Genomic DNA, 27,204 nt, shown 5'->3' with positions numbered 1-27,204 from the left:
GAACGAGTTGGTTGTATGAAAGGAGCGGGTGACAAGACCAGACAACATCATCCCTCAGAAAGGGGAAGAATGGATGAAGAGCTAGAGAAAACAAGGAGGGAACGGGATGATGCTCAGACTGAATGTGCGGAACTGAGACTTCAACGCTCTTGTTTGCTGGAAACAAAGTTGGTTGAGAGCCTGATGGGCTCCTGCGAGATCAGGGAATTCATAGACAGTGTGGGAACAGCCATATTCGGCTTGGACGCCGAGGGCAGAATAGATGTATGGAACAGACAGTCACAGTCGCTGTTTGGTCTTACAAAGCTCCAAGCTATGGGAATGCTCTTTGCGGATCTTCTAGGCCGTCAAAGTGCAAACTCTCAGGTATGGGATCTCCCTGTGTGATATTGTTCAAACGTGTAGCAGGTGACATCATGGATTGGTCTGGCTTGCGGAGGGCATCAGATGAGCAGCATTCAGTTGTCTGTTCCATCGAACGAGAGATCTGCTTCCAAAGGATGCGTGCATATCGTCGTCTCAGCTTCTCCCAGATGGAACTCCGGAAGTTGCTGTGGCACCTTTTGCATCTGCCAGGACATAACTGAGATTAAGGAATTCGAGGACAGACTGTTGAACAGATTGAAGACAGCTGAAGAAATGGCAGATAGCACCACGAATCCTATCATGGAACTTGATTCGAATGGAATGATTCTAGGCTGGAATAGAATCATGGTGGAGACAACCGGTGTGTTGCGAGAAGATGCGTTGAACCAGAATTTTGCCCAGACATTTTTGGATTCCGAAGCTAATCATAGATTTTTATTGGCTCTCGAGCATTCCATGAATCGAAAGAAAGTTCAATCTGTTGAAGTCTGTCTGAAGAGTGTCAAAGGAAATTCCAGTCAATTCAGTTTCAGCCTTGATCCACAGCTAGAGGGTCCGGAGCATGCAGCCAGGGTGATTTGTGCAGGCAAGAGAATTTCTGTCAGCGGCAGCCATGGAATTCACGATGATATTGCCAACCAATGGGTCAATTCACTTCGCACGGCAAATGCGCCTATATTTTCCTTAGATCTCGAGGGAAACATTACAGAATGGAATGATGGGGCTGCCCAGATCACCAACTTCTCGGAGAAAGATGTGGTTGGGAAAAGTTTCTTTGAATTTTTGTCTGAGGATCATGTCAAAACCTCAAAATCTATTTTCAAGTCCATTTTGAATGGCAATTCGATGACAAACTTTGAAATTGAAATGCGCACGCGACAAGGGCACTTTGTTTGCATTTTGTTGAACGTGACAAAGCGCTTCAATACCGAAGGGAGTGTTGTAGGCTTTTTTGGAATTGGACAAGACATAACTGAACGCAAACACGATGAGTTGGAACGATCAAGAATGGTGGAACAACTGTATCATTTCATTGAGAACACGAACACCCCTATCTTTGGTGTAGACGAGGAAGGTTTCATCAATGAATGGAATAAGAAAATTTCTGAATTGACGGGTTACTCAAAGCAAGAATTGCTTGGTCAAAATTTCATGGAAACGCTGATTCCTGACGAATTCAAGGCAATCGTGCAAAATACGTTGCGGACAACTCTGCAAGGATCAAGCATAGAGAACATTGAATTTTGTTTGTGTACCAAACGGAAGAGGTGCGTTGATGTGCTCTTAAGCACCTCCCCTCGAATGATTCCATCTGGGAGAGTGGTCGGACTGATAGGGGTTGGACAGGACATATCCGAGCGAAAAAAGATTGAGGTGGAGAAAGCTCGGGTAGCCGATGAGTTACAAAGATTCATCCAATCTGCGAATGCTCCGATTTTCGGAATCGATACCGATGGATTCATCAACGAATGGAATGACATGGCAGCTCAAATCACTGGATACACGAAAGAAGAAACCCTTGGTAAGGACTTCGTCAAGGAATTTGTGAGACCAGAGAATCAGGAATCAGTACAGCACGTTTTGTCCAATGCGCTTAAAGGAAAGGAGGCTGCAAATTTTGAATTTCCTTTGTACACCAAGGAAAATAGGAGAATTGAGTTCTTGCTGAACGCCACGTCGCGCAGAGATTTGAACTTGCATGTTATTGGTGTGCTTGGTGTTGGACAAGACATCACTGAGCGAAAGGTGATTGAAATCGAGAAAGCTCGGGTTGCACAGGAGCTCCAGACGTTCATCGACACCGCCAATGCTCCGATCCTCGGCATCGATGTACTTGGGCGGGTGAACGAGTGGAACAACAAGGCAGCAGAGATCACGGGCTTCTCGAGCGAGGAGGTGATTGGAAGAGACTTAGTGCAAGAATTTATCACCGAGGAATATCAAATTTCTGTCAAGGAGGTGCTTGATAATGCCTTGAGGGGGAATGAGACTGCGAACTTCGAGTTTCCCATGTACACCAAGGAGAAGCAGCGAGTTGAGGTGTTACTGAACGCTACCACCCGTAGGGACGTCAGCGGGAAGGTGGTGGGAGTGATTGGAGTAGGTCAAGACATCACTGAGAGGAAGAGAATTGAAATTGAGAAAGCTCGGGTTGCACAGGAGCTCCAGACGTTCATCGACACCGCCAATGCTCCGATCCTCGGCATCGATGCGCTTGGGCGGGTGAACGAGTGGAACAACAAGGCAGCAGAGATCACGGGCTTCTCGAGCGAGGAGGTGATTGGAAGAGACTTAGTGCAAGAATTTATCACCGAGGAATATCAAATTTCTGTCAAGGAGGTGCTTGATAATGCCTTGAGGGGGAATGAGACTGCGAACTTCGAGTTTCCCATGTACACCAAGGAGAAGCAGCGAGTTGAGGTGTTACTGAACGCTACCACCCGTAGGGACGTCAGCGGGAAGGTGGTGGGAGTGATTGGTGTTGGACAAGACATCAGCGAGAGAAAGTACGCAGAAGAGGAGAAGGCGCGGGTAGCACAGGAGCTCCAGACGTTCATCGACACCGCCAATGCTCCGATCCTCGGCATCGATGTGCTGGGGCGGGTGAACGAGTGGAACAACAAGGCAGCAGAGATCACGGGCTTCTCGAGCGAGGAGGTGATGGGGCAGAGCTTGGTGGAGGTGTACATCACGGAAGAGTTCCGATCCTCAGTCAGACGAGTTCTAGATAATGCCCTTTCTGGTTTGTGTACTGCGAACTTCGAATTTCCTTTGTACACCAAGGACAATCAGCGAGTTGAGGTGTTACTGAACGCTACCACCCGTAGGGACGTCAGCGGGAAGGTGGTGGGAGTGATTGGAGTAGGTCAAGACATCACTGAGAGAAAAATTGCTGAAGAGGAGAAGGTGCGGGTAGCCCGGGAGCTTCAGACGTTCATCGACACCGCCAATGCTCCGATCCTCGGCATCGATGTGCTTGGGCGGGTGAACGAGTGGAACAACAAGGCAGCAGAGATCACGGGCTTCTCGAGCGAGGAGGTGATGGGGCAGAGCTTGGTGGAGGTGTACATCACTGAAGAATATAAGGAGAGGGTCAAAGAAGTTCTAGATGCTGCGCTTGTTGGCAACGAGACTGCGAACTTCGAGTTTCCTTTGTTCACCAAGGACAATCAGCGAGTTGAGGTGTTACTGAACGCTACCACTCGCCGAGATAGCAATGGTCGACCCGTGGGAGTGATTGGAGTAGGTCAGAACATAACCGAACGCAAGCGCGTTGAAGAAGAGAAAACCAGAGTCGCTCAAGAGCTTCAGACGTTTATCGATACTGCGAACGCTCCTATTTTCGGCATCGATGCAGACGGAAAGGTCAACGAGTGGAACAACAAGGCGGTCGAAATCACAGGCTACTCAAGAAAGGAAGTGTTCGGACGGGATCTAGTTGAAGTCTACATCACAGCTGAATTTCGCAATTCAGTCCGCAATGTCCTACAAAATGCACTCAAGGGACGAGAAGCTGCCAACTTCGAATTCCCAATCTTTACCAAGGACAATCGTCGGGTCGAGCTTCTCTTGAACGCAACGACTCGACGAGACATGAGTGGCGCCATCATCGGGGTCATTGGGGTGGGACAAGACATCACGGACATGCGAAAGTTGATGGAGCAGGAGACTTTGCTCTTCCAGGCACAAGCAGCCAACGATGCTAAGTCGCAGTTCCTGGCGACCATGTCCCATGAGATGCGAACACCGCTGAATGTAATCATGGGGATGAGCCAGATGCTGTTGGACACAAACCTCTCCATCGAGCAACGAAGATTTGCGGAACAGACGATGAACTCTTCCGAATCGCTGCTGATCCTGATCAACGACATCCTGGACTTGACCAAGATCGAAGCCGGCAAGCTCGAGCTCACGTCTGTGGAGTTCGATCTCCGACAAGTGCTGGAGGACGCCATAGATTCCATCGCATCCAAGGCCCTCGTGAAAGGGCTGGAGATCTGTTTGTATTTGGATCCTATGCTGCACACTGGGGTCAAAGGAGATCCTGACCGGCTGCGACAGATTCTGCTGAACCTTCTGTCCAACGCAATCAAGTTCACACACCAGGGGCAAGTCTACCTGCTGGTGGAGGCAGACGACCTGTCTTGCTCTCACGTGACATTCCGGTTCAAGGTGTACGACTCGGGGATCGGAATCTCCGAGGAAGGGCAAAAGAAGCTCTTCAACCGCTTCTCCCAGGTGGATTCCTCAACCACCCGCAGCTACGGAGGAACGGGCCTCGGCCTAGCCATCTCAAAGCAGTTTGCCGAGCTCATGAATGGCTCGATGGGGGTCAGCAGCTCGATGGGACAAGGCTCGCTCTTCTGGTTCACCGCCACCTTCCAACGGGCTGACGACTATCACGTTCAAGGTACCAAGAGGAACTCGCAATCGGTTGAAACAGAGGTGGTTCTAGTTGCCGGCAACGAGACTCTGCGATACTCCATGATGAAGTGCATTCAAGGGCTCGACTACAATGTGAAGGCTGTCGACCGGATGTCGAACGTGTCATTTTCCTCGGATAATGCCAAGATCATCATGATAGTTTGTCCTTCCATTTCCAATGAGCAGAACATGAGCATCATGAAACAACAGGACTCTGGGATGGGTGAGAATTTGCAATCGATGTACAACTCTTTGAAAGAAATATCAGCAAAGTACACAGGAGTCAGTTGTTTGGTACTCTGTCCTATCACTCAGCTGAGCCGATCGGCTGAGTTTCGAAATATTCCAAGATGTGTCGTGCTCAGCCGTCCGTCTCGTCTGGCAATTCTTGGTGACGCCTTGTTTGAGGTCTCAGGAGAACTGTTTCAGAGCTGCCTGTTGGAAGACAACAGCATGTCAAACAAATTGACCGCAGCTCCTGAAATGAACTTTGTCTCGAGGGATCAAGAAGGCACTAAGATCTTGATCGCCATCAATGATGTTACGCAGCGAATGGTGCTGAAGGCCATGCTGATGCGAGAGTCGCATGAGTGTATGGCATGCGCAAGCACCACGGAACTCTCCCACGTCATCAAGCAGTGTGGCAATGGATGGAATTTCGACATTCTCTTCCTCGATCTGGATTTAGGGGATGCAAAGACAGGCGATGGGGAAACAAGCTTCACGATTGTTGAGCAGGTCAGAAAGATTGAGAAAGACTTTCCCGACAGGAACAGACTGATCGTAGTTGGAGTCGTCGACGACATCTACTCGAAGGAGAGCTGCGCTTGCTTGGAGGCTGGCTTTAATGTCTGCTTGGCAAGGCCGCTGACGAGGCATGACGTTAATTTGATTCTACTCGAGCAAAAGTCTCACGTTCGCACGGGAATCGTCACAAATCACTGGAAAGGCGAAACAGCACCAGCCCAGGTGACTCCTCACATCAACCACGCGGTCCTACCGGTACAACATGCTCTAACTGGACGAGTCTTGGTTGTCGACGACGATCATGGGCAAAGGATGCTCCTCAAGTCTATGCTGAAGAAGGCGGGTTACGATGTGGAAGAGGCACAGGACGGAGCTGACGCTGTGCATGCTATCAGTACGATTGAGTACGACGTGGTCCTCATGGATGGCTTCATGCCCAAGCTGACGGGGTGGGAGGCCACTGCGCAGATCCGTGCGAATGAAGCAGCGGGAGGAGCGACGAGGCCGCTGACGATCATCGGGATCACGGGAGCTGCCGCCTCTGACGACACAGCTAAGTTCTGGGCGGCAGGGATGACGGACTTGATCTCCAAGCCTGTCAGGAAAGACCAGCTGCTCGCGGTGGTGAATAAGTGGATGGTGAGCAAGCGGATACACAGAGAGATGCCCAAGAACAATTTAACAACAACAAATCATGTCGCAAAAGCCGAATTACCTTCAAGCGTTCTCATTTATGAGACAGTGAAAACCCAGAAAGTAATTCTCAAAGGGATTTTGAAACAGACAGGAATGGACTTCGAGATTGTAGACACATTTGATGACTTCATGTCGCATTCCAAGCTTGCAAAGTTTCGTTGCATCTTGTTTTCTATTCATGATGCGGTCGAAACTCAAGTTCAGCTCGGCAAGTTGAAGCAGCAACTCATCGAAGCTCACCGAACAAGTGTTCGTATCTTTGGAATGGCAGATGAGGATATGCTACCGTGGTGAGTTGACAAGCTTAAACGCCTTTCCTAGCTCCCTGCTCTCTCCCTTCCCTAGCTACCTTCTCTCTCTCTTGACCTCTCCTGCTCGTTCCTGCATGTCTGCTTACAGAACTCCAGGCTTGACGGTCTTGCCTTCGACCGGTTGGTAATGAAACCCCTCAAGAAAGAGTCTCTTGCCCTGCTCCTGCAAGCCCCCAGCTCTGCTCAGCAGGCTCGCGAGGACTCTCAACAGCCGGACGAGCCTCAAGTTGTCGAGGGTGGAAGAGCACCTGGACAGGCAGCTCACAGCTTGTCTTACAAGTTGTCAAAGTGACGCTGCTGCAGATGCGGATCCTCATCGTTGAAGATCACTGGGCCAACAGGAGGCTGCTGGAGGCCATGCTGATCAAGCTGGGACACAGGTGGGACCAACGCTCCTCAGCGCCGTCGCTGATGTTGAGCAGGATGGAGGCGGTCGAGAACGGGCTGGAGGCAGTAAACATCACGAGCAGCAGACTCTATGACGTCATCCTCATGGACTGCAACATGCCCATCATGGATGGATGGCAGGTGACTTGTGCAGATTGAAGGAGGAACAAGGGAGTGAGATGGAAGAAACCAGATGGAGGAGGGGAGTGCAAAAGGAGGGGGTGGAAGACAGTTTAGCAGGGGAGTTGGAGGAGGAGCGTCTCTGATCAAGGGTTTGTCAGGCGACAGAGAACATCAGACAACGAACTGGACCGAATCAGGTGAACGAGCTGAGAATGTGAGACTGACTGAGTTTGACGTGATGCTGCAGAAAACGCCGATCATAGCGGTGACAGCCAACGCGATGAAGGGCGACAGGGAGAAATGCTTGGCGTCGGGCATGGACGACTACATCACCAAAGTAACTTCCCTCCCTGCCTCTCTCTTGCTCCCTGTGCTATGTCTCTTCCTCCTTCCTCTTACTGCCTAGACTCTTTCTCTTGCTATCTGTCTTGGTTGCTGCCTACCAGCCCTCCCTCGCTCCTTTCTTGTCTCCCTGCCCTCGCTCCCTCGCTGCTCTCCCTTCCCTCTCTCTCCATTCCGCTCTCCCTGCCTGTCTGTCTCCAAGCGTCTGACCAAGACGGCAGCCTGTGGAGAGGAAGAAACTAGAGGATGTGCTAGGGCGGTGGGGGGGGTTGGACAGCAACCTTGCATGAGTCAGCTCAGGAGAGCTGCTCTGTTGTGAATTAGCCTGTACTATGCTTGAAGACATGAATACAAATTCATGAGAACAACTGATGGATGCGAGAAGATATCAATAGATAGATGATTTCCTTTCACTCTTTCCCCTCCATCATTGCCCATCATGCACTCCTTTCTCCGCCACTACTCGCACTGCATGTCATCCTCTGTCTCCCTTCTGCTTTCTGCTTGTTCCTGCTTCTCTCTCCTGCTGACTTTCCCTTCGAATTCTCTTCTTTGCCCTCTTTCCTTCCGGTTTTATTGAACCTCTCACTTGGCCTTCTCCCTCCCTCCCTCCCTTTCCCTCCCTCCCTCCTTCGTTATGCTCCCGCATAAAATCGGGTCACCTCTTCTGGTGCTATCGTCTGTCCTCCTCAACAGTCTTCTGCTCCTCCCCTCATCTTTCCTCGTGTCATCTCTGCTCACCAGTTCTCTCGGTTCCGTACTCAGAATCCTTTCCATCCCACTCTTCCTCTCCTCTCTTCCTCTCCTCTCCCTTCCTCTCCCCTTCTCTCGCGCTTCGCTCCTCCCTTACCTTCTCTCCTCGTCACTCTTCGCCCCGTGCAGATTAAACTTCTTTTTGGAACAACAGGGACGCAACTAAATAGACGGGGAGGGGGGAGGAGGAGCAGGAGCAGGAGCGGGTGCAGGCGCAGGAGCAGGCGCAGGAGCAGGAGCAGGATCAGGAGCAGGAGCAGGAGCAGGAGCAGGAGCAGGAGCAGGAGCAGGAGCAGGAGCAGGAGCAGGAGCAGGAGCAGGAGCAGGAGCAGGAGCAGGAGCACAGGAGCAAGGAGCAGCTGATAGTTCCCCTCGAGCAGATGGTGAACGTCGGAGGCAAACTTGGCCTGTACAGGAAGCTATGATTCAGTTTCCTTCACATTGGCTTCTCAATTTTCTCCTGCTGTTGCTGCTGCTCCTCCTGCACAACTCTGTCGCCTCCTCCAAGTGAGTTGCGACCAAGTCAAATGTCGTCCTTATGCCTTGTCGACGCTCTCAGGCTTCTCGTCCATTCCCCATTGAACAATGTGACGTACCGTCCTTTCGTCTTCTTCCTGCTCCTCCTCGAAGTTGATCAACCCGATCAAGGTGTGTATCACTCGTGTCCTGCTCTCCCTGACATTGGGGCTGACAGACAGGCGGTATGAGCTGAAAGTGTCAGTGGTCAACGGAGACGAAGTCATCTATGACGAGTGAACGCTTCCTCTCTCAACTTGTTCCTCTCTCAACTCCCCGCAGCTTCTTCCTCCTCTCGTCGCAGTGGCCGCAGCTCCGACGTCCCCTCAAGATGTCCGCCACCGGCCCCCACACGCTGCACGTCTTGCTCAAGGACGTGGGAGGAGGAGGAGAAGTGGAGCAGGTACGGCGATCCAGCGCTGCCTCCTGCTCATGCTCCTTCCAGCGCATCCACTTTGAAGTTCAGGAGCCCGAGATCGTCCTGCCGACCGAGTTTGTCCAGCACCAGCAGAGGTCCAGGAGGAGAGAGATGGCGCATGTTTGACCTCCGGCTTCAGCCTCCTCCTGCAGAAGTTTCCCTTCACCTCCACCCGCGTTGTCGTCATTGCGCCAACATGGCTCGGCGGTAAAGAGCCAGATGAGAAGTGGGCACGTGACAATGAGAAGGACGGGAGAGACGGGAGCCGATAAGAGCACAATGGTCGAGAACAGCGATGGACGGGTAAGGCTATCAGAACGTGAGAGGTGGTTGTGGTGGTGGAAATAATGGTGTTGCTGCTCCTGCTCCTGCTCCTGCTGCTTCTGCTGTTGATGTTGATGTTGATGGTGATGGTGATGGTGATGGTGATGACGATGGTGATGACGACGACGACGATTATAATGATGATGATGCGATGTCAGCCAACAAGCTCTTCTTTTCTTTGTCATTGGAGAATACGAGAGAGATGCAATACAATTACACCAACAACAGAAAGAAGGTATCTCCTCTCCTCTCCTCTCCTCTCCTCTCCTCTCCTCCCCTCTCCTCTCCTCTCCTCTCCTCTCCTCTCCTCTCCTCTCCTCTCCTCTCCTCTCCTCTCCTCTCCTCTCCTCCCCTCTTGTCGCATCTAATCTCCTTTCTCCTTCTCTATCTCTCTGTGCCGTCGCTTAGCTCAACTCAGAGCTCATGAAGGAAATGCAAGAACACTGGGACATGATAGTTACTTCATGCCCGGATTACGATGAATCTTACAGGTTTGATGCTTTTTCCGACTTGCCTTCTCTTTCTTCTTCCCCTTTTTCCTCTTCGTCTCTTTCCTTTCGCTTCTGTTTTCACCCTCGTCCTCATCCTTGTCACCTTCAGCTCGCAATCGAAAGAGCAGTATTACTGGGGAGCAGCAGTGACCTCTAGCACCACATGCAAGATGTTGGAAGCCTGCAAGTTTCTCAGCAGGAACTTCAAGTTGGTCTGCTGATCCTGTCTTGCTCCATTCCTCACCTCTCTCTCAGCTTCGAGCACATGGTTCGCATAGGCGATGACGCGTACTTCAACGTCCAGCTCTTCCTCGACTCGGTTCTCTCGACGACCTCAACTATCTGCTAACGCTTCTCAGACTTTCCCCTCCTCCCGCCTGTACATGGGCAGGATGAACTGGCCGTCGCCGCATGAGCCACTGCTGTCAGGTACGAGGAGGAGGCGCAGGAGCAGTTGAAATTGGTCGACAGCCAAGGACCTCTACGGGATCCGCGAGTGGCCCGAGTATGCCATAGGAGCTGGTGCGATCCACATGAGTTTGCCGGGGGGGAGGCTCAGGTGGGGAGATGCAGGGTACGTGTTGAGCCATGACGTGGTCCGGCTGGTTGCTCAGCTGGAAGCGTCCGGGATACCTCTGCGAAAGGTGAGGAGATACAGGAGGATTTCACGAGGTGGTGGTGGAGGAGGGGGAAGAACAAATGGAGAAGGAGGAGGAGGAGGAGGAGGAGGAGGAGGAACAGGAGGGGGAACGGGAACAGGAAAAGGAACAGGAGAATTCCCTATGGCTGATTTGGATGGCAGACGGCTCCGGAAGACGTCATCTTTGCAATCTGGCTGATGCCATTCGAGGTGAGGATGAGCTGAATTTGCGCTGGAACTGACACAACTTGGAGATCCCTCGACTTCACACTGAGCATATCTTCAACCATCCTGATGTGGTGGCGGCGTCAGACCCCAACCGAGGGTAAGGTAGTTGCAGATAGAGCAGCAGCAGCAGCAGCAGCAGCAGCAGCAGCAGCAGCAGCAGCAGCAGCAGCAGAAGCAGCAGAAGCAGCAGAAGCAGCAGCAGCAGCAGGCTGTGACGACTGGATGCAGCTTTTGCTCGGTAGAGTCTCTGATTGTTCATTACGTCAATCGCACTCACTTCGAGGAGATAAGACTGAGCGATGGTGAGAAGAGGAGGAAGAGGAGGGAGACTTGACGTTGCTGACAGGTGTGATGCTTTGCCGACAAAACCATGACAAGGTTGTCAGTTTCTCCTTTGCTGGAGATGAGCTGGAAGCTGGTAATGGGAAATTTCAAATATTCCCTGGCTGCCTCACGAGCTTGACGTGTCAACTCAGCGCCGAGCGATCTCGGAACCATATCAGCGGGAGAGTCTCGTGCGTTGAGGATCGTCCCAGACAACATCTCGATCAAAGTTCGTTCATTCCCTTATCCTCCCTCCCTCCCTCCTTCCCTCCATTTCCCTCCCTCCATTTCCCTCCCTCCATTTCCCACTCTCCATTTCCCTCCCTTACTCCCTCCCTCCCTCCCTCCCTCTCACTGCTTTCTATCTCTTTGCTCTTCTCGTTCCTCACTTCCTTGCGTCCTGACGGTGCTCTCAGATGCCCACGACTCTACTGGTCCATGTCATCCCAGCTGGACAAGCTGACTATGTCGTAGCTCACGCAAAAATGCCTGAGTAAGCAGGAGGGGAGAGGAGAGGAGAGGAGAGGAGAGGAGAGGAGAGGAGAGGAGAGGAGAGGAGAGGAGAGGAGAGGAGTGGAGAGGAGTGGAGAGGAGAGAAGTTGAGAATCGTCAAGTAACATGCTAGTACCAGTGTTACGGAGCTTGAAGTCATGTTGCAAATTGCCCATCCTGGTCGGTATGAGGTAGAAGTCACAATTGTTGAGGGCCAAGAAGAGTTCTGGGGACATCCAAGGTGCTATTTGACCTTTTTCTTTGTTGTAAATCTGACCAGTCTGCTTGGTTTTAACGTGGTTCTGTCAGATGGAAGAAGTCGCTCTTGGTGGTTTGAACGGGGTTCACTGAAATGGTGATAACAAAATTAACAAACAATCAACTTTGCTCTTTTACTGCACTTTTTCGACCTGTTCTTGCATCATCTTGAACGAAATCCGTTGCCCCTGGACGTTGTTTGTGTTTCATCTACAACAAGTCTACCGGATCTCTTCAACGATCTTGTCGATAGCACACAGGGTCATCTGCTTGTACACGATCCAGTGCCTCCAGGTCTTGAAGCGAAACTTGAGCTCCTGCTGCGCGTGCATGCCGATCACTCGCATCAAGTGCCTCCTCCTGGTCGCTCTTTGCAGCGCCGCAGCCCGCAGCTCTCGGAATGTCCTCATCATTCGCGCCATGGCGAAACGACGAGCAGCGACCTTGAGGTGACCGACAGCCTGACGCGACCTGAACGCCTGCTGACGTAGAGAGGCCAGGGAGAGCGCGAGCATGCGCAGCTCCCTCTTGTTTTCTTTCTGCTCACTCAGTCAGGCCCGCGCAAGGCATGGGAGGAAGCGACAAACCTTAGCAACCCCCACGTGGAGGCGAACCCCTCGCTGAATCAAAATCGCCGCGTGCCATTCCAAGACGGTTCGGAGCAGCAAAGTAGAAATCTTCTTGAAGTACAACCCCACACAACTTCTGCTTTTCCTGCTGGTAACCTGCCACGTTGAGAACGCTAAAGACAGAATCTTCTTCCTCCTTTTTGCAACGGAAGTTTTGGTGCAACTTTGTCGAGCGCACGAAGTTCTCCAAAGAGCGATGAATTCATATGCAGTCTTGCGTTTGCTCATGACGTGTAACTCCAAAAAGCGCTTCTTTTTAGTGATGATGAACTTCCATCCCAAGAGATACTGCAACTTTCTTGATTGGTTCACCTGCAAACAAATCAAATCAAATACTGCTTTGAGACATAAAAGCACAAATACCATTCTTGCAGAGATCTCTCCATTCTCCTCCAGCTTCTTACAACGACGGAGATTCTTCTGTAAAGACATGAAACAATCGTGAAGCTGGGTATGTCTTTTTCGACCAAGGAGAGAGTCGATGCGATTACAAATCCTATTCCAATGTGAGGCAAAATGTTTCCAGCTTATGATTGCAATTTGAAGTTTCTGTCTGTGACCTTTCGTCATTGATTTTTGCAGAAGCAACGACACGTGCACTCTTCGTCTAATGATAGCTCGCCAATGTTTGATGCAGAATCTTTGTACCCGGATAAGATTGCGTTTGGTTATAATCTGAGATCCAAGGGTTTGCGATGTAAGTTTGAGGTGCCCATACAGCCAGAGGTCCAACACATTCAGCAATTGGCTGCGAACAAGCCGCTGACGAGTCTTCTTGAGCTCGAAGATTCGATGAAGGTGACTGAAGATGTTTTCTTCACGCCATTCAAGGTTGAAGTGAAGCTCTTTAGCAGGAAATTGAACATGCAGATCATTGAGAGAGAGTCCTTTGCGATGCGCCGCTATCAGCCTCCATTCTATCATTGAATATCTTAGCCTCTTGTTCCACCGTAGCCTACATCGAGTACTCGCTAGCCGTTGTGAAGTACACGAGAACGACTTTGAAAAGGAGAATAGAGACGTCAGAACCAGTTGACACAACCTGCAAGCAAAGCATAAGAACTAGAAAGGAACAGGGATGGTCGAAGCCTCAGAACTAGAAATGAAAAAGGATGACTAACCTTAGATTCCTTGACTTCACATATGCTTCTGCTCGTTGGAGGTTGCCACTCCATTGGATGTGTGAAGTATACCATAAACTGAATGTTCTTTTCTTTCGTTGAACGGAGATCTTCGCTCGAGCCAATTGCACTTTCTTTGAAGCAGTTTTGCGAATATCTTTGAGCCAGCACCATCGATTCAAGCAATCACAACACAGACTATCGTTCTTGCTCTGCACTAGCTGGTTTGTCTTCCTCTTGTTGGACGTTTGAACCATCGCCCAATCCCACGCAGTCAGGGAGAATTTCATTGAACGATGCATATTTCTGCTGAGGAGGTTTGCTAGAGAAGAGTGCAGTTCTTTATGCCGCACGATTCTATATCGATAAGCTTGAAAGGTCCCAATTAATGTGCTTCTTCTCAACCTGGATTGCACGAAGAAATGAGCATGTCGATAACATCTCATCTTGTAAACTATCATGCTCCATGTGTTACAGACCACGCGCAGAAGCTTTTCGACTGAACGTTTCGAAGCCCTTCGGAAGGAAATCAGAGCATCAATGTTTTGCCTTGCGTGTGCCTTCCAGGTGTCCATGAATGATTTCAACATAAAGTTTTGCCATCGCATTTCACACTTCCTTGCAGTACACTCCAAGAAGAACTGACGCGCTGTAAAATCACGCCACGAATGAAACAGCTGTACACTTTCACTCAATAGATTTTTCCCGAGGTATAAGGAGAGAGTGCGAAGACTCTTATCTTTGCACAACTGCGATCTGAAGGCATCAAACGCTGCGGTTAGCAAGAGCTGTGTTTTGCTGTCTCTTATCGATGAATACTTGATTCTTACTCGCCGATGCCCTGAAACAGCATAGCCAAACCATAAAAAGCAAGTCCTGAGAGCCAAGAATCTTGCTCGCGCCTCTTTCCGTCTGAGTTTTTGATCTTGCCATGACTGATACGACCACCCAGCAAATGTGGATTTCAACAGGTTTGTTGTGATACGATACGAGATTCTGTCGAAACTGTCAGAGCAAACAGTAGTGAAAAATGATAAGTTGCCTGCTAATCCATCGTCTAGTGGACGAGAAATACCGAATCAGCCAATGCCATTCAAGCAACCTCTGCCTTGCAGCGTTGTACGACACGTTCCTTCGTATGACGAAGAACAAATGAGTGTGTATTTGGTTGACTTCCTTCAAGTATTTCCACTCCCTGAGAATCCTCTTCAATCCTAAGTATTCTTCATCTATTGCAATCTTCAAGTCCGCTATGATCTGGTGTGGAATCAGAGAGGTATATCAGGATCAATCATTACCTGAGCACCCCACTCTCTTCGAACGGCTTGGTTCACGTTACTCGCTCGTTTCGAATGCAGCCTCTTCTTCTCGCTTCGCATCCCTAAACTCTCCGACAAAGGGTAATGGAAGGAATCCTCATATTTCATCCCATTGGACCCAAATCGATCAGGAGTCGAATAGTATGTCGGAATCGACGAAGGCGCAGGAGGTAGACGGGAAACGCTATGTTGGCTGTCCATAGAATCATTGACCTTTGAGAACGTGGTCTTGGCCATGATTCTCTCTCCATTCTCGCTCCGAGAACTTAGCTTTTGCACAAGGCCATTAGAATCCTGCTCAGCTTTCCTTGAAGAGAAGTGAAGGGGCGGCAGCGTTGATTTGCTGTGCGCTTCCTCTAGCTCTTTTTTAAAATCTTCATCAAGAAAGAATTTGGGCCCATGATTGAGCTGTGGTTGTGCTGCTGCTTCTGACGCCTCGTCTTCTGGTTGGACGGGTATCGCAGGCTGGCACGTTTCCAGGCCTAGGTCTTCTCTTGAGAGATGATCGTCAAGGGGCGGATCGAGCTCGTTGGCAGGAGGATGCGATGAAGCCTGGACAGCATGAAGCTCCTCCTCCTCTCTGAGCCTCCCCTCCTCGCCCATTCCTTGATTGAGCGAGCCCTCGCTCTCTGCCATGGCAGAGGGAGCACTTCAGGGAGGGGGGTACGACGACTGACGGAAGGGGTAAGGAACTCGATGGGGTGGCGAACGATGTGAGGGGGTAGGGTAGCAGATAGGAGGGGTGAGGGTAGGGGAGCCGAGGTGCCTCCATCAGGTCAGATAGCAGGAGACTACTGGACTCTCGTCACAGGCCCCGGGCCACCGACAGAAACAACTAGAAGAGGGACTTTCGCCTCAGGGGGTGGGGTGGTGAGTTACAGGCTGAATGGAGGACTATGGCTGGCGGCCAGATGTGGGGGTGGGTGGCCTTGGGCTTTCAGACTAGTGGGTCATGTCGGGGGGATCGGACCGGTACTACCGTTTAGAGGGGCTTTTGACTGACTACCGTGAACTTGGTCTAGTACTGATCCAAGTTAACTTAATTTTGAGTAAAGAGATGGTCTTGACCGTCTACTGCCCGGGCAGCGGGCGGGCCTACCCGGCGCCCCACCCGGGCGGTCTTAACTTTGGCGTCTGATCCGACCGATTGATAGTCACAGGCGGGCGGCTGGGGAAATAGTGAGTCGTGCGGCGCGGCCCGCCCCGGGCCCGGCCCGTGGCTTCCGCCGCCACCGGCCGTACCGGGCCGCCCGGCCGCTGGACCGGGGCGCCCGGCGGCGGCGGTACTCTGAGGCTCTGTAATCGTTATTTTAGTCAACATTCACGTGCGGTATGAGCCGGTCCATCAGTTGACCTTTTCTTGCCCAGAAATGAAGGGTGGGGTTATACACCCTACCCTATTCTCTCTCGTGAATCTGAATTCAAAGGCACCGGTATTTACACTCCATTGATTCCGATCACCGGTCCATAATTTTGAGTACAGGTGGTGGGGTACTGTACGAATGTTACAAACAGGGGTAGTTTCATTTTCAGTGAGTGGGACTTGAGGGGTGGGGTAGTTGTGCTGCGAAAGTGAGGGTTTGTGGGTCGATGGTCCAGGGCTGTAGAGGGGTGGGGTAGAGCTGAGGGAACCCAGGGGTACAGTGTCTCTTTTTGTTGGGGATGGAGTGAGTGAGGGGGTAGGGGTAGATAGGGTATAGTTTCTGAGTTCAGGGAGTCCATAAAGGGGGGTAGCCAAAGGGATTGTGATTGGCGTGAATCTCAACAAAGGGAGGCAGGGGTACCTTTTACTGCAATTTGAAGGGTGGGGTCTTGCTTTTGTTCAAGAGAGACGGGGTGGGGTCCATGGGCGGGGTACACGTTAGAGGGTCAATGCAGGGGCCAGCGATGTTGGTGGAGGGAGTAGTTGAGGAGGGCGGAAGTGGGGGCGGGAGGAGGAGGAGGGAGGAGGATGCGGGACAGGAGGGCTATAGATACACGTGTTGATTGGAGGAGGAGGGGCGGTGAAGAAGCCTTGGGAATGCCTGGGAATAAGCGATGGATCGATTGCGAGTGGTCGTTAGGAGAAAGTTTGTGGGGTTTACATGGATATGTGAGGAGACACGATGAATTCAAACTCAAGCAAAGTTGACGACATCGATTGACAATGATTTTGCGCTGCTTCCTTCACAAGATTCTCTTTATATGGCTCGTAATGTGTGCTCGCAAACCAGTTGGAAACACACCACTTTGCTGGACAATTTCTTTCAGTGTGAAGCATTAGAGGAAGTTTAAAGTGTAGAGGACTGGTTTCGTCTTATCGTTCTCTTTGGTTCGAATGATGTTATTAATGCTTGCTCTCCAGGGCTGGGCAGTGGTAGAAGAGAACATGGCAGCCAACCATGTGTCGAAATGTACAATCCTAGACGGGCAAGAGTACTACATAGGCTCAAACAGAGAGAAGTGTAGCGGTCATGTGGGACAGTCTTTCATGGTTCATCTGCAGGAAGGCTTCTCAGCGATTCGCGATGATGACAACAAGATCAGATACACAGGCGAGGACACGGACAGCATGGCGGAAGGTGTGGAGGATGGTGGCTCGATGAACGCTGCAGAGAGGAGCTCCTCGTCATGTATCTCGGATGAGAGCACTGCGTCAAGCCAGTGCCTGCAGAGCGATGTGCCTGCTAGCCCGTCGGCCCCTCCGTCTGTGGATGCCCAGAATGGTAAAGTGCACAAGTTTTAGCCTGCCTCGCTTGATTGTTGCGCCCTCAGGCTTGACATCCTGCCATGGCACATCGCTTGACTCTTGTGAAGGAAATGCGGCAGGGGACCCAATAGATATGCAGCAAAGTAAGAATCCTGGTAAGCTCTTGTTGACTGGGTGCAACATGATGGTTCTCATGTTTTGTTGAAGCATCCGAGCGTGGACGACACAAAGGGACTTACGATTACGACGATGTTGAGCTCTATGACTGCCAACCCCTTTCGAATGAAGAGCTCTTGGGCGATCTGCGCCACGACAGTTTTCTGTATCAAGACGCCGGCGACTCTCCGACCTCATATCCTTCCAAGCATTATTCGGCTCCTACCAGTGGTCATGGTTTGACAGCAAGAATGAAGGCAAAAGCAGAAGCCAGGTGACCAATCCCTTGTGAACATCACTGATGCGAGCGAATGGAAAACTGAATCTTCTTGTTTCACATCAGAGCGGCTGCAGAAGCAGATCTCGTCAGAGACTATGCAGCTTTGTCTCGCAAGGAACGAGAGAACTTGCTGATCTCGGTGAGATATTATCTACTGATGAATGCTAGTCATTGACTTGTCTTCTTTAGTATCGTCCTTGGTTCTATAGCAGGTTCTTTAAAACCCAAGTCTGTTTGCCAAAGTCCACGTAATTACTGACAACCCCTCCACTCGATTCCTCCCCTGAGTTTTGTGTACCAGATGTTTGAAGGATTTGCACGAAATTCGACATCGACAAGAGCAGCCAACAAGCAAGATAGTGACGGGTGAAGTTGCCTCGAGCGCTGGGCATTCCATAGAGATTGGGGAGGAGGTACGGCAATCCGCATTGTTTCGATTCTTGACAGCCGTTCCTCAAGACTTGGATCAATTGCGACCACTGCGGGAAGTGGCGGAGGATTCACGATGATCATTCCATTAATGTGGGGCAATTGTTGGTAGGATGGAGGATGGAATGGTTGACAGTTTGTTCAGATGAGCAATCACTTCTTCTGCTCCATGATTCCAAATCTCTCCTGCGATGTGGTAAATTCCAGGCGTTGTAGTCGTTCCATTTGACAGTACCCAGGCTGAAGAGGAATGGAGCCAGAATGAGTATTGGATCGAGGACGGGAGAGTTGTAGGCCCAGACATGAAGAGGAAATCCTCAGACAACCGCAAGAGAAGCAAAGGTAAGCACCGAGGTCCACTCTGTTCGTGCCCATTTCATGACTCCTGCGGACATTGTTACAATGAGGATGAGTCTGCTTTGACTCTTTACGTTTCAGACTCCGCAGACTCAGGACAGTCAACGCCCAACAAGAAGCAGCGTCTAGAGCCTGCTCGGGCTGCCCCGGAAGCCTCCGAGGGAGCTTCGAAAGGAGAATCCGTTGGCAAGGAAGGGACAGCATCAAATGATTCTTCGGCTCCAAAAGCTGCCGAGAAGGGGAGGATGTTTCCTCAGCCTCTCAGCCCAGAAGATGTCACTTGCAGTGCTCACTTTGACAATGTGAACAAGGGAGCCAGGAGTGACGACAAAGACAACGATCACGCCGCCAGAAATCTTAAGTTGTGCGAGGTAGACCTCTGCCCTCTCCAACAGCCAGCGAAACGATGGCATACGATAACGGACAAAACTGTAGCAGGAGGAAGAGATTGGACGAGATACATCGGCATCACCATCTGCGATGCTTGCTTCTCCTTCTTCCGGAGGAACGGCACCTTTGATCGTTCGTTTCGCAAGCCCGAGGAAACCAAAAGCCCTTGTAAGTTGGCAGAGTCGAGTCCCTCGAAACAGTCCGAGCCCAGTGGCGTTTCCATTCCTCGTGATAAGAAAAAAGATGAATTTTGTGCCAAGCTGCTGCAGATCCAGCAGCCAACAATGCCAAAGGCTGAAGCAACTACTGCAAAGCCTATTTCCAAGGTCTTCCATGCACAGCCTGTTGCAAGAAAGAACGAAGTGCACATCAAGCCTTTCTCAAGCATGGATAAGTCCGAATCAAAGTTCATCGCTCCAGAGTTGTCGACCATTCCGATGAAAGCAAGGAAAACGGATGCCATCTATCACAACTCAAAGGTTGGAAGGAACGGAAAATGGTGCTCCAAGCTCAGAGCGCTGCGCTGCATAGCCTGCTCTTGCCGCATGGATAGATGTATCTGCAGGAAAAAGAAGAAGAGTACTCGCCCTACCAATTATGCTCAGCCTTTGGCTCCATCCGAGAAGAGCTCAGAACCGCAGGACAAGTCTGCTGGACAGTCTGGTGGAGAATTGTCGGAATCTGAGAGCTCCGAGTTTGAGATCATTGAGGAAGATTACGATTCGTCGAATGATAGCATGTCTTGGGAAGATGCAGACAGTGCTGCTAGCGAGAGGGGCGTACCCCACAAGGCCTCGCACGTGGACGTGACTGAGGTGGAGATAGAGGAAGACGATCGAGGAAGGCCCAGCTCACTCCCGCCAGCTCTCGAGGCTTCAGAGCGCGAGGACCTCGGGCTGCTGCCATCGGCTGATGGAGGAGAAACAGGAGTTTGCGCTGCCGTAGACCCTCATCTCGAGGGCGAGGTTGCTGACAGACGGGAGCTGAAGGCCGAGCAACCTCCCGAGCAGCGAAACGAGCAGAAGCCGATCAAGGTCAGGATCCCTCGATGGCGACTTGGGTGCGAAGATTTCCTCCGCCCGTACCGGGATGAGTCGGAGCAGGCGAACCTGGACTCTATCTCGGAAGCGCTTGAGGGGATGGGGAAGACTGTGAGGGGACTGGAGGACTCTCTTTCTTCCATCGGCAGTAGCCTTGCCTCACAGATAGCAGAACTCCGTCAGACAGTCCTCGAGACCGAGTGGGAGAGCTTGCAGTGACGGTACAGGATCTTTTCAAGGGCCAGTCGCATGCAAACGTGTATGATAGGCAGCCAAGCACCGAACCATCTTCTTTGTATCTCTATATCTTCTTTCATCTTTCTAGCTGACTATTGAACATGTAAGTATTCTTCTGCGACTTGTCTTGTTTGTCGAGAGATAGCGAGAGCGAGCACGAGAGAGCAAGCGAGAGATAGAAGGGCAGGAAGGAGGGAGGGAGGGGGAGGGAGGATGACTCGTGAAGAGCACGTGAAAGTCAGAAGGAGGGAATAGGGAAAAGAGGGAGCAGGATGGAGAAACTCAGGGCTCGTTAACCTCCCATGTCATAGAGTAGCGGGTTCTCCGCGAGGAACTCGTCTATGAAGGCCTTGAGCGCAACGTTGGGGATGAGCTGTTCCATGCAGAGCGTGCGGCTGCCACGTTGGGGATGAGCTGTTCCATGCAGAGCGTGCGGCTGCCGCCAGGCTCTCTGTACTCGTTCTCCTGGAGGTAGCGCTGTCCAACATGATCTTCTTGCTAAGGCTGCATACTATGCTCCCCGGCACCTTCCTCCCCTCCTGTCGTGATCGAAGTATGCTCCCCGGCACCTTCCTCCCCTCCTGTCGTGATCGAAGTGATCGCATGAGAGCGTGTATCGCATCCTTCCGCTCCTTGCTCAGCTCCTGGGCCGATCCCTTGGCGGTTTCATCCTCCTCCGTCCTCGAGTTGTAGCATCTTTCTACTAGCCCCAACCAGCTCGCCGTGACCTTCTCGTCCTCCTGCACCGCCAGCGAGCGCTTCTCCTCTGCGATCTTCTTCTTGGCGAAGTAGAGAGCGGCATCGATGCTCAACCTGTAGGACTTGAAGTCTGGGGAGGAGGACAGCGACATTGCCTTCAGGAGCGACTCCATGGCCTGTCCAAACTTCTTCTGCTCCAGCAGCGCCTTGCCCAGCAGGTAGTGAGCCTTCACCGACGTGCTTCCTTCAGGATGCTCGATCGCCTCGCGCGCATCCTTTTCCACCAGCTCCCACCTCTCAAGCTTCTGGTTGCAGAGGGCGCGGTTTGTGAGGAGGACGGGGAGTTTGCATGAGGCTTCTATGGCCTTGGTGAAAGACTCTGCTGCCTTCTCCCATTCTCCCTCCCGAAAGAGAATCCTTCCTTCTTCTCGAAACCTGCTAGCGCCCATGATGTCTTTGAATGAGAAGCACCAACGTCAATGTCATTTCTCACAAGATGTGATGTCTCACCGTTTCGCTCTCTGCTTGAATACTCGTGGCCGTCGTTGACAGTGTGGGGATGTCCCTTGGAATCACTCTCAGTCACTTGTCAACACTGAACCTCTATTTTGGGTACCCTTCTACCCTCTTCCGCACACCTCCATCCTCTCCATACCTCTCTCTCCCTATTCTGCGCTACCTGCATTCCCCCCCCCCCCGCCCCCCCCAAACCCTCCACCTTAACCCCGACCCACTTCTCCCCCTACCTTCCCCGCTACCTTTCCCACTACCTGAACACAATCTCGTCTCGTCTCGTCTCTTCTCGTCTCGTCTCGTCTCGTCTCGTCTCTTCCCTTCTCTTCTCCATCTTCCTATGTTCCCTCCCTTCCTCCCTTCCTCCCCTCTGTTCATCTCCTCGTCCTCCCCCCCTTACCTGCTTCATCCCAGCATCGTCGTGAAGTCCTGTATGGTTCCCGCGTGTTTCAAAGAAAGTTTTACTCAAACTTGACAACACCCGCCTCAGGGCTCGTGGTAGTACCGTAGTAGCGGAACTGCCGTACGGCAGCACTGGCGCGGGCCCGGACTGGGTGGAGAAATTTCCGGAGGGTGTGGGAGAAATTTCTGAGAAGCCTTACAGTTAGCATCGTCACACACTGTGACACTTGTTGGGTTTCAAGTTTCCTCGAGTCAAGAGACAGTCCAATCCATCTACAAGTTCCATTCAAAGACACAGTGCAGCAAGTGAAATCTGCTGCTGACAAATCGAATGCTACCATCATAGACCGCCACATATTCCGGGCTTCCATCGTCGTGACTTCAATTATCATTCTTTTGAGAAGGAATTAACAAACAGAACTGAACCAACAGCTTCCAAACCTACGATTTGCATTCGTTGAAAAGGGTGATATCCTTATTTTCCTTAAACCTGTACGTCTTTTGCTCACTTTTGTGTTCGCAGCACAGGTTGTGTGAAGATGCATATGATATGCCGTGAAAATGTTCACAGTGTTTACCATGTAACATCTTAGGAGCAATAGAGGGTGCTCAGCGAAGGGAAGTTTCCAACAGTTGGATCGCCATGTGATAATACGGCTGATCAATTCGCTACTTTGAAAACAGCTGAGTCTTGAAAGAGTCTAATCCTCCCCTCGCTCCCTCGTGATCTCTCTACCTACCCTTAGAAATCCTGTCTTGCTTTGCATTGACACTTTATTTACATAATTGCACTCTCCTTGCTTACATTCAGGCTCTATTTACATCGCTGCATTATCCTTTGCTTTACATCCCTGTGATCGCCAACAGTAAAGACTTTGTAACTTTGACTGTTCTGGTGCTGCTAGTAAATATGCCTGCTAGCCCCTTCATCATTTTCTGTCTTTGTCGAACTCTCTTCGTTTCTCGAAAGGGAGTGCATGTTCCTCGCTCTAACTTCGTTCAATCTGCATTTTGGCTGCACACTTCGACTCGAGCCCGTCCAATGTCCTTCATGCTTCTCCTTCCGAATGTTCTGAGCATGGCTGCCGCGACTAGACGATGGTCTTCCATGCTGATGATTCTGCGAGATATGTGTCGCCCTTGGTTTCTTTGCCGGAGTCTTTTTGTGCTCGTGCGGCAACCACTTACTCGCTACTGTTGTTGCGTCACTTCGCGTCCAGTCCTCGACGAAAGCGGTATCGCTGTAGTGGTCTGAGTGCATGAAGGAGAAGTCGTAGATGGGGTCGAGCTTACTGCTGGGAGGACAACAAGTCCCGTTGTCTCCCCACATACAAGCGAATGTTGCTAGAGGCGTTGCTGCCATGGTCAACGTGCTGGTTTCAAGGTTGCTCTGCTCGACCAGGCTCTTATCGACCAGGCTCGACTAGGCTCTTATCCAGGTTTGCTGGTTGCAAATCGAAACCAGCTCTTTTCACAGCATAAAAGCTGGATGATGCGGAAATTCATGATGATTCCCGGAGATACCTTGTAGTAAAAAGCTATAACCTGAAATCCTCCGTTTTCATACAGCTTCAATGTCATCATTGACTGGTAACAGGGCGGCGGGCACGGCTCGACTGGTATTTCCGTCGGAACGAGTGACGAATGTTTCCAGGGGCACCTGCGGCTACCAGTCACTTCAGTACCACCGTAGCTTTGAGTAAAGCTTTGATGACGGTCAACTGGTTCAGTGTTCGGTTGAACTTATGACTGCCATGACCGTACTGTTCTCTGTACTCAAAGTTAAGTTAAAAATCAGTACGACTGAGGACAATCAGGAGCCTGAGTCGAGGAGGCTTGACCCTGTCGGACACTGCCACGGTCGCACAGGCCAAACGGCGAGAAGAGAAAAGACAGCGACTGCACGAGTCAGGCTCGACTCTCCTCATTGTCCTCGTACTGATTTTTAACTCAACTTGAGGGGCCAGTACTGCTGCCGACGGGCTAGTATCCGACGGTGCGGAGCGGCTGGTGACCGTATCGGACCCGTCACGGCGTCTGAGGTGACAGTGGAGTTGGCAACTTGAAGGCCGCGAACCGGCGGGGCACAGTAGTAAGTTATTTTACTACCCGGCGGGGCCCCGGTGACCGGGTGCCAGGGGGGGACCGCGGCCGGCCGGGCGCGCGGAACGGCCGGGCGTACCGTAGCCTAGTACCGCCCGGCGCCGCGAGCGGCGCCGTCCCGAGTCCGTCGGACTGCACTGGCCCCAAGTTCTGAGGCGGGTCGGTGATGCGGCACAAAGAAGTCTCAACGGCAAAGGAACATGCTGGGTCGAGGCAGGGAAGTCGCTAAGCTGACCGTCCTCGTCATGCTCGCGGGTCATGCGGCTTCCATCGTGCTTCATCCGAAACATGGGCGATCGCTGACGACCATGATCGAGCATGGGGAGCGGGCGAAGCGCCTTCAAGAGGTCTCAGCCGTTCACCTGGGCAACTTGACCTCCTACACAGGGTTCTTTACTGTGGATGCCCTCAAGGGAAGCAACATGTTCTTCTGGTACTTCCCTGCCATGAACGGCAATGCGGCTGCTCCTCTCCTCGTGTGGCTGCAGGGAGGACCAGGAGGGTCAAGCATGTTCGGGCTGTTCCATGAGATCGGTCCCTTCTCTCTCTCGAAGCAGAACGGGAAGGTGAAATTGGATCCTCGTGAGACCACATGGAACAAGCGCTACTCCCTCCTCTTCATCGACAACCCCGTGGGAGCTGGATTCTCCTACACCTCCTCACAGTCAGGGTACCCTACCACAGAGGAGGAGGTAGCCAAGAACCTTTTGTCCTGTCTGTTGCAGTTCTACCTTGTGTTCCCTTCCTCGCTCAAGGTCCCCCTCTACATTACAGGGGAGAGCTATGCTGGCCACTACATCCCTGCCTTCGGCTTCGCCATCCTGCAGCACAACGACATGCTGGTACCTGACAGCCCTGAACGCGTCCCCCTTGCCGGCATCGCCATCGGGGACGGATGGATTGATCCGATCAACATGGTCCCCGTGTACCCGCAGCTGCTGCTCGAGACGGGGCTGATAGACACAGCAGCATCGGTGAAGTTTGATGAGATGTGCTCCAAGATCGTCACTGCGATCAAGAGCAAGTACATGGAGCTGGCGTTCGAAACTTGGGATGAGATGATTAACGGTGACCTGTTCCCTTACGGCAGTTTGTTCTTCAACTACACGGGGAGGTACGACGGAGGAAGGATGGTGGGGGCAGAGTTGTGGTGGTAGATGAAGGGAGCCGGAGGGGGAGAGTTGAGGAGTGGGGGGCGGAGGGAGAAGTTGGTAAGTAGATGTGCGAACTAGGACAAAACTGAGTGTAAATACGATATTGAAGGTTTTTGACAGAACTTTTGTTTCAGTTACGATTACGACAACTTCCTCAACACTGACCAGCCACAGGAATTCTCCCTGTATGCTGAGGTGAGGGCTGGTCAATGGGCGCGAGTCTGCTGACGAACACTGCAGTATCTTGACACCAAGGACGTCAGGGAGCAAATTCATGTTGGAAGTGTTCCCTTTGGTACCAACGCATCTGATTGTGAGAAGAGCCTCAAGGTTTTTTGTTGTCTGCAAGACAACATGACATGTTGACATACTGGAACAGAGCGACTTCATGCGCTCCATGGTCCCTGAGCTGACAGCTCTGATCGCGAAGACAAAGGTCCTGATCTACTCCGGTGAGGAAGGGGAGAGGAGGAGGGAGGAGGGCGGCTGAGACCGAGGGGAAGCAATGGACCAGCATATGCAGGACTGGCAAGGAGGAAAGAGGAAGACTGAAGGCTGAAGGGAGGGAGAGAGGAAGGGAGCAGGAGGAAGGGAGGGAGGGAGCAGGAGGGAGGGAGGGAGTGGATGGAGCAGGAGGAAGGGAGGGAGTGGATGGAGCAGGAGGAAGGGAGGGAGTGGATGGAGCAGGGATGGGAACTGAAAGTGTTGGCAGGAAACCTCGACATCATAGTGGGGGCACCTTTAACAGAAGCTTTCATGAGCAAGCTCAAGTTCGACGGCAGCGCCGGCTTTCATGCCGCCTCCAGAAGACCGTACAAGGTGAGAGGAGAGGAGGGGCGATGGGGGGACAAGAGGAAAGAGGGTAAAGAGAAGGGGAGAGAGGAGGAGGAGGGGGAGGGGAGAGGGATGGCATTGCAATCGAAAGTGAGGACCGGGAAAGAGAGGGGGGAGGGAGGAGGAGAAGGGAGGGAGGGAGTGGAGGGAGTGGAGGAGAAGAAGGGAGAGAGGGAGGGAAAGGGGGAGGGAGGGAGGAGAAGAATGGAGGGAGGGAGGGAAAGAGGGAGGGAGGGAGGGAGGGAGGGAGGAGAAGAAGGGATGGATGGAGGGAGGGAGGGAGGAGAAGAATGGAGAGAGGGAGGGAGGAGGTAGGAGACGAGCTGCTGATGCTGTGTTGTAAGTTGTCTTCCTCGAGTTCAGACGTCGCTGGTTACGTGAGGCACTGGGGGAACTTGACGCAGGTGGTGGTCAGAGGAGGAGGGCACATCCTGCCCCACGATCAGGTGCTTCTACTTACCCTTCCCCCTCTTCCTCCTCCTCTGATCAGTCCCTCCCTTCACACCTCGTTTCCCTCTAGATCTTTCGTCCCTGCTCACCGTCTCTTCTCCCTCTCCTTCCCCATCTCTCTCTCCCCACTCCCCACATCTTCTTCCTCTCTCTGAGTTTGTTGACCAGCCTGTCGCTTCCTTGGACATGATCACTCGATTCGTTGAGACCAAGGTACTGCACACTCCTTCCTCCTCTCTCTCACTTTTTCTTCTCTTCGCCCTCCTCTTGATATTCACCTCCTCCTCCTCTCCTCTCCTCTCCTCTTTTCTCTCTCCCTTCACTCCCTCTCCTTCACCCCTCCTCTGCCTCCTCCCCTCCTTCTGTTCTCACTGAGCGCAGGGAGGATGGTGCTCCTGTGACGATTCGACATGCTCGAAGAAAGGAGACGACAGCGAGGTCTGCTGCCCGAGCGGCGTCTGCCAGGGAAGGAGCACATCATGAAGAGAGGAGCGAGCTACTGCGATACGTACATAGACCTCTTGCTCCTTCCTCTCTCCCTCTCCCTCCTCCTCCTCCTCC

The 27,204-nt window shown here is 51.9% G+C and overlaps 6 protein-coding genes across 6 annotated transcripts; 4 read left to right on the top strand and 2 right to left on the bottom strand.

Moving 5' to 3' along the window:
• Positions 1-69: 69 nt before the first annotated feature.
• GUITHDRAFT_165051 (hypothetical protein) lies at positions 70-7,763 on the top strand (the record flags this gene model as incomplete). Its single annotated transcript, XM_005826097.1, has 8 exons — positions 70-366; positions 409-6,524; positions 6,642-6,801; positions 6,849-6,925; positions 6,968-7,073; positions 7,214-7,252; positions 7,303-7,392; positions 7,619-7,763. 8 exons carry the CDS (start codon positions 70-72, stop codon positions 7,685-7,687), a joined length of 6,954 nt encoding a protein of 2,317 aa, XP_005826154.1. The 3' UTR covers positions 7,688-7,763.
• Positions 7,764-8,571: 808 nt separating this feature from the next.
• Positions 8,572-11,588, top strand: GUITHDRAFT_143770 (hypothetical protein; the record flags this gene model as incomplete). Its single annotated transcript, XM_005826096.1, has 16 exons — positions 8,572-8,657; positions 8,710-8,798; positions 8,845-8,902; positions 8,949-9,069; positions 9,133-9,179; positions 9,237-9,387; positions 9,817-9,899; positions 10,155-10,218; positions 10,259-10,328; positions 10,371-10,543; positions 10,702-10,749; positions 10,794-10,864; positions 10,996-11,069; positions 11,114-11,185; positions 11,244-11,320; positions 11,508-11,588. The coding sequence occupies 16 exons, from the start codon at positions 8,572-8,574 to the stop codon at positions 11,586-11,588; spliced, it is 1,365 nt and encodes a 454-aa protein (XP_005826153.1).
• Positions 11,589-12,062: 474 nt separating this feature from the next.
• On the bottom strand, positions 12,063-15,546 carry GUITHDRAFT_143769 (hypothetical protein; the record flags this gene model as incomplete). Its single annotated transcript, XM_005826095.1, has 7 exons — positions 12,063-12,380; positions 12,429-12,782; positions 12,834-12,890; positions 13,119-13,512; positions 13,592-14,587; positions 14,694-14,848; positions 14,890-15,546. 7 exons carry the CDS (start codon positions 15,544-15,546, stop codon positions 12,063-12,065), a joined length of 2,931 nt encoding a protein of 976 aa, XP_005826152.1.
• Positions 15,547-17,227: 1,681 nt separating this feature from the next.
• Positions 17,228-20,470, top strand: GUITHDRAFT_114827 (hypothetical protein; the record flags this gene model as incomplete). The annotated part of the gene is made up of 8 exons (XM_005826094.1): positions 17,228-17,615; positions 17,665-17,754; positions 17,807-18,029; positions 18,099-18,174; positions 18,483-18,557; positions 18,610-18,660; positions 18,704-18,806; positions 18,903-20,470. 8 exons carry the CDS (start codon positions 17,228-17,230, stop codon positions 20,468-20,470), a joined length of 2,574 nt encoding a protein of 857 aa, XP_005826151.1.
• A 721-nt stretch (positions 20,471-21,191) lies between these two features.
• On the bottom strand, positions 21,192-21,636 carry GUITHDRAFT_143767 (hypothetical protein; the record flags this gene model as incomplete). The annotated part of the gene is made up of 2 exons (XM_005826093.1): positions 21,192-21,228; positions 21,302-21,636. 2 exons carry the CDS (start codon positions 21,634-21,636, stop codon positions 21,192-21,194), a joined length of 372 nt encoding a protein of 123 aa, XP_005826150.1.
• A 2,877-nt stretch (positions 21,637-24,513) lies between these two features.
• On the top strand, positions 24,514-27,126 carry GUITHDRAFT_158448 (hypothetical protein; the record flags this gene model as incomplete). Its single annotated transcript, XM_005826092.1, has 8 exons — positions 24,514-25,319; positions 25,494-25,554; positions 25,600-25,689; positions 25,739-25,811; positions 26,072-26,178; positions 26,538-26,639; positions 26,812-26,856; positions 27,025-27,126. 8 exons carry the CDS (start codon positions 24,514-24,516, stop codon positions 27,124-27,126), a joined length of 1,386 nt encoding a protein of 461 aa, XP_005826149.1.
• Positions 27,127-27,204: the final 78 nt, after the last annotated feature.

The sequence above is a fragment of the Guillardia theta genome (assembly GCF_000315625.1).
Source record: "Guillardia theta CCMP2712 unplaced genomic scaffold GUITHscaffold_78, whole genome shotgun sequence".
NCBI lineage: Eukaryota > Cryptophyceae > Pyrenomonadales > Geminigeraceae > Guillardia > Guillardia theta.
Note: the sequence above shows the minus strand (reverse complement) of the source record. Positions and strands in the feature narration are given on the sequence as shown.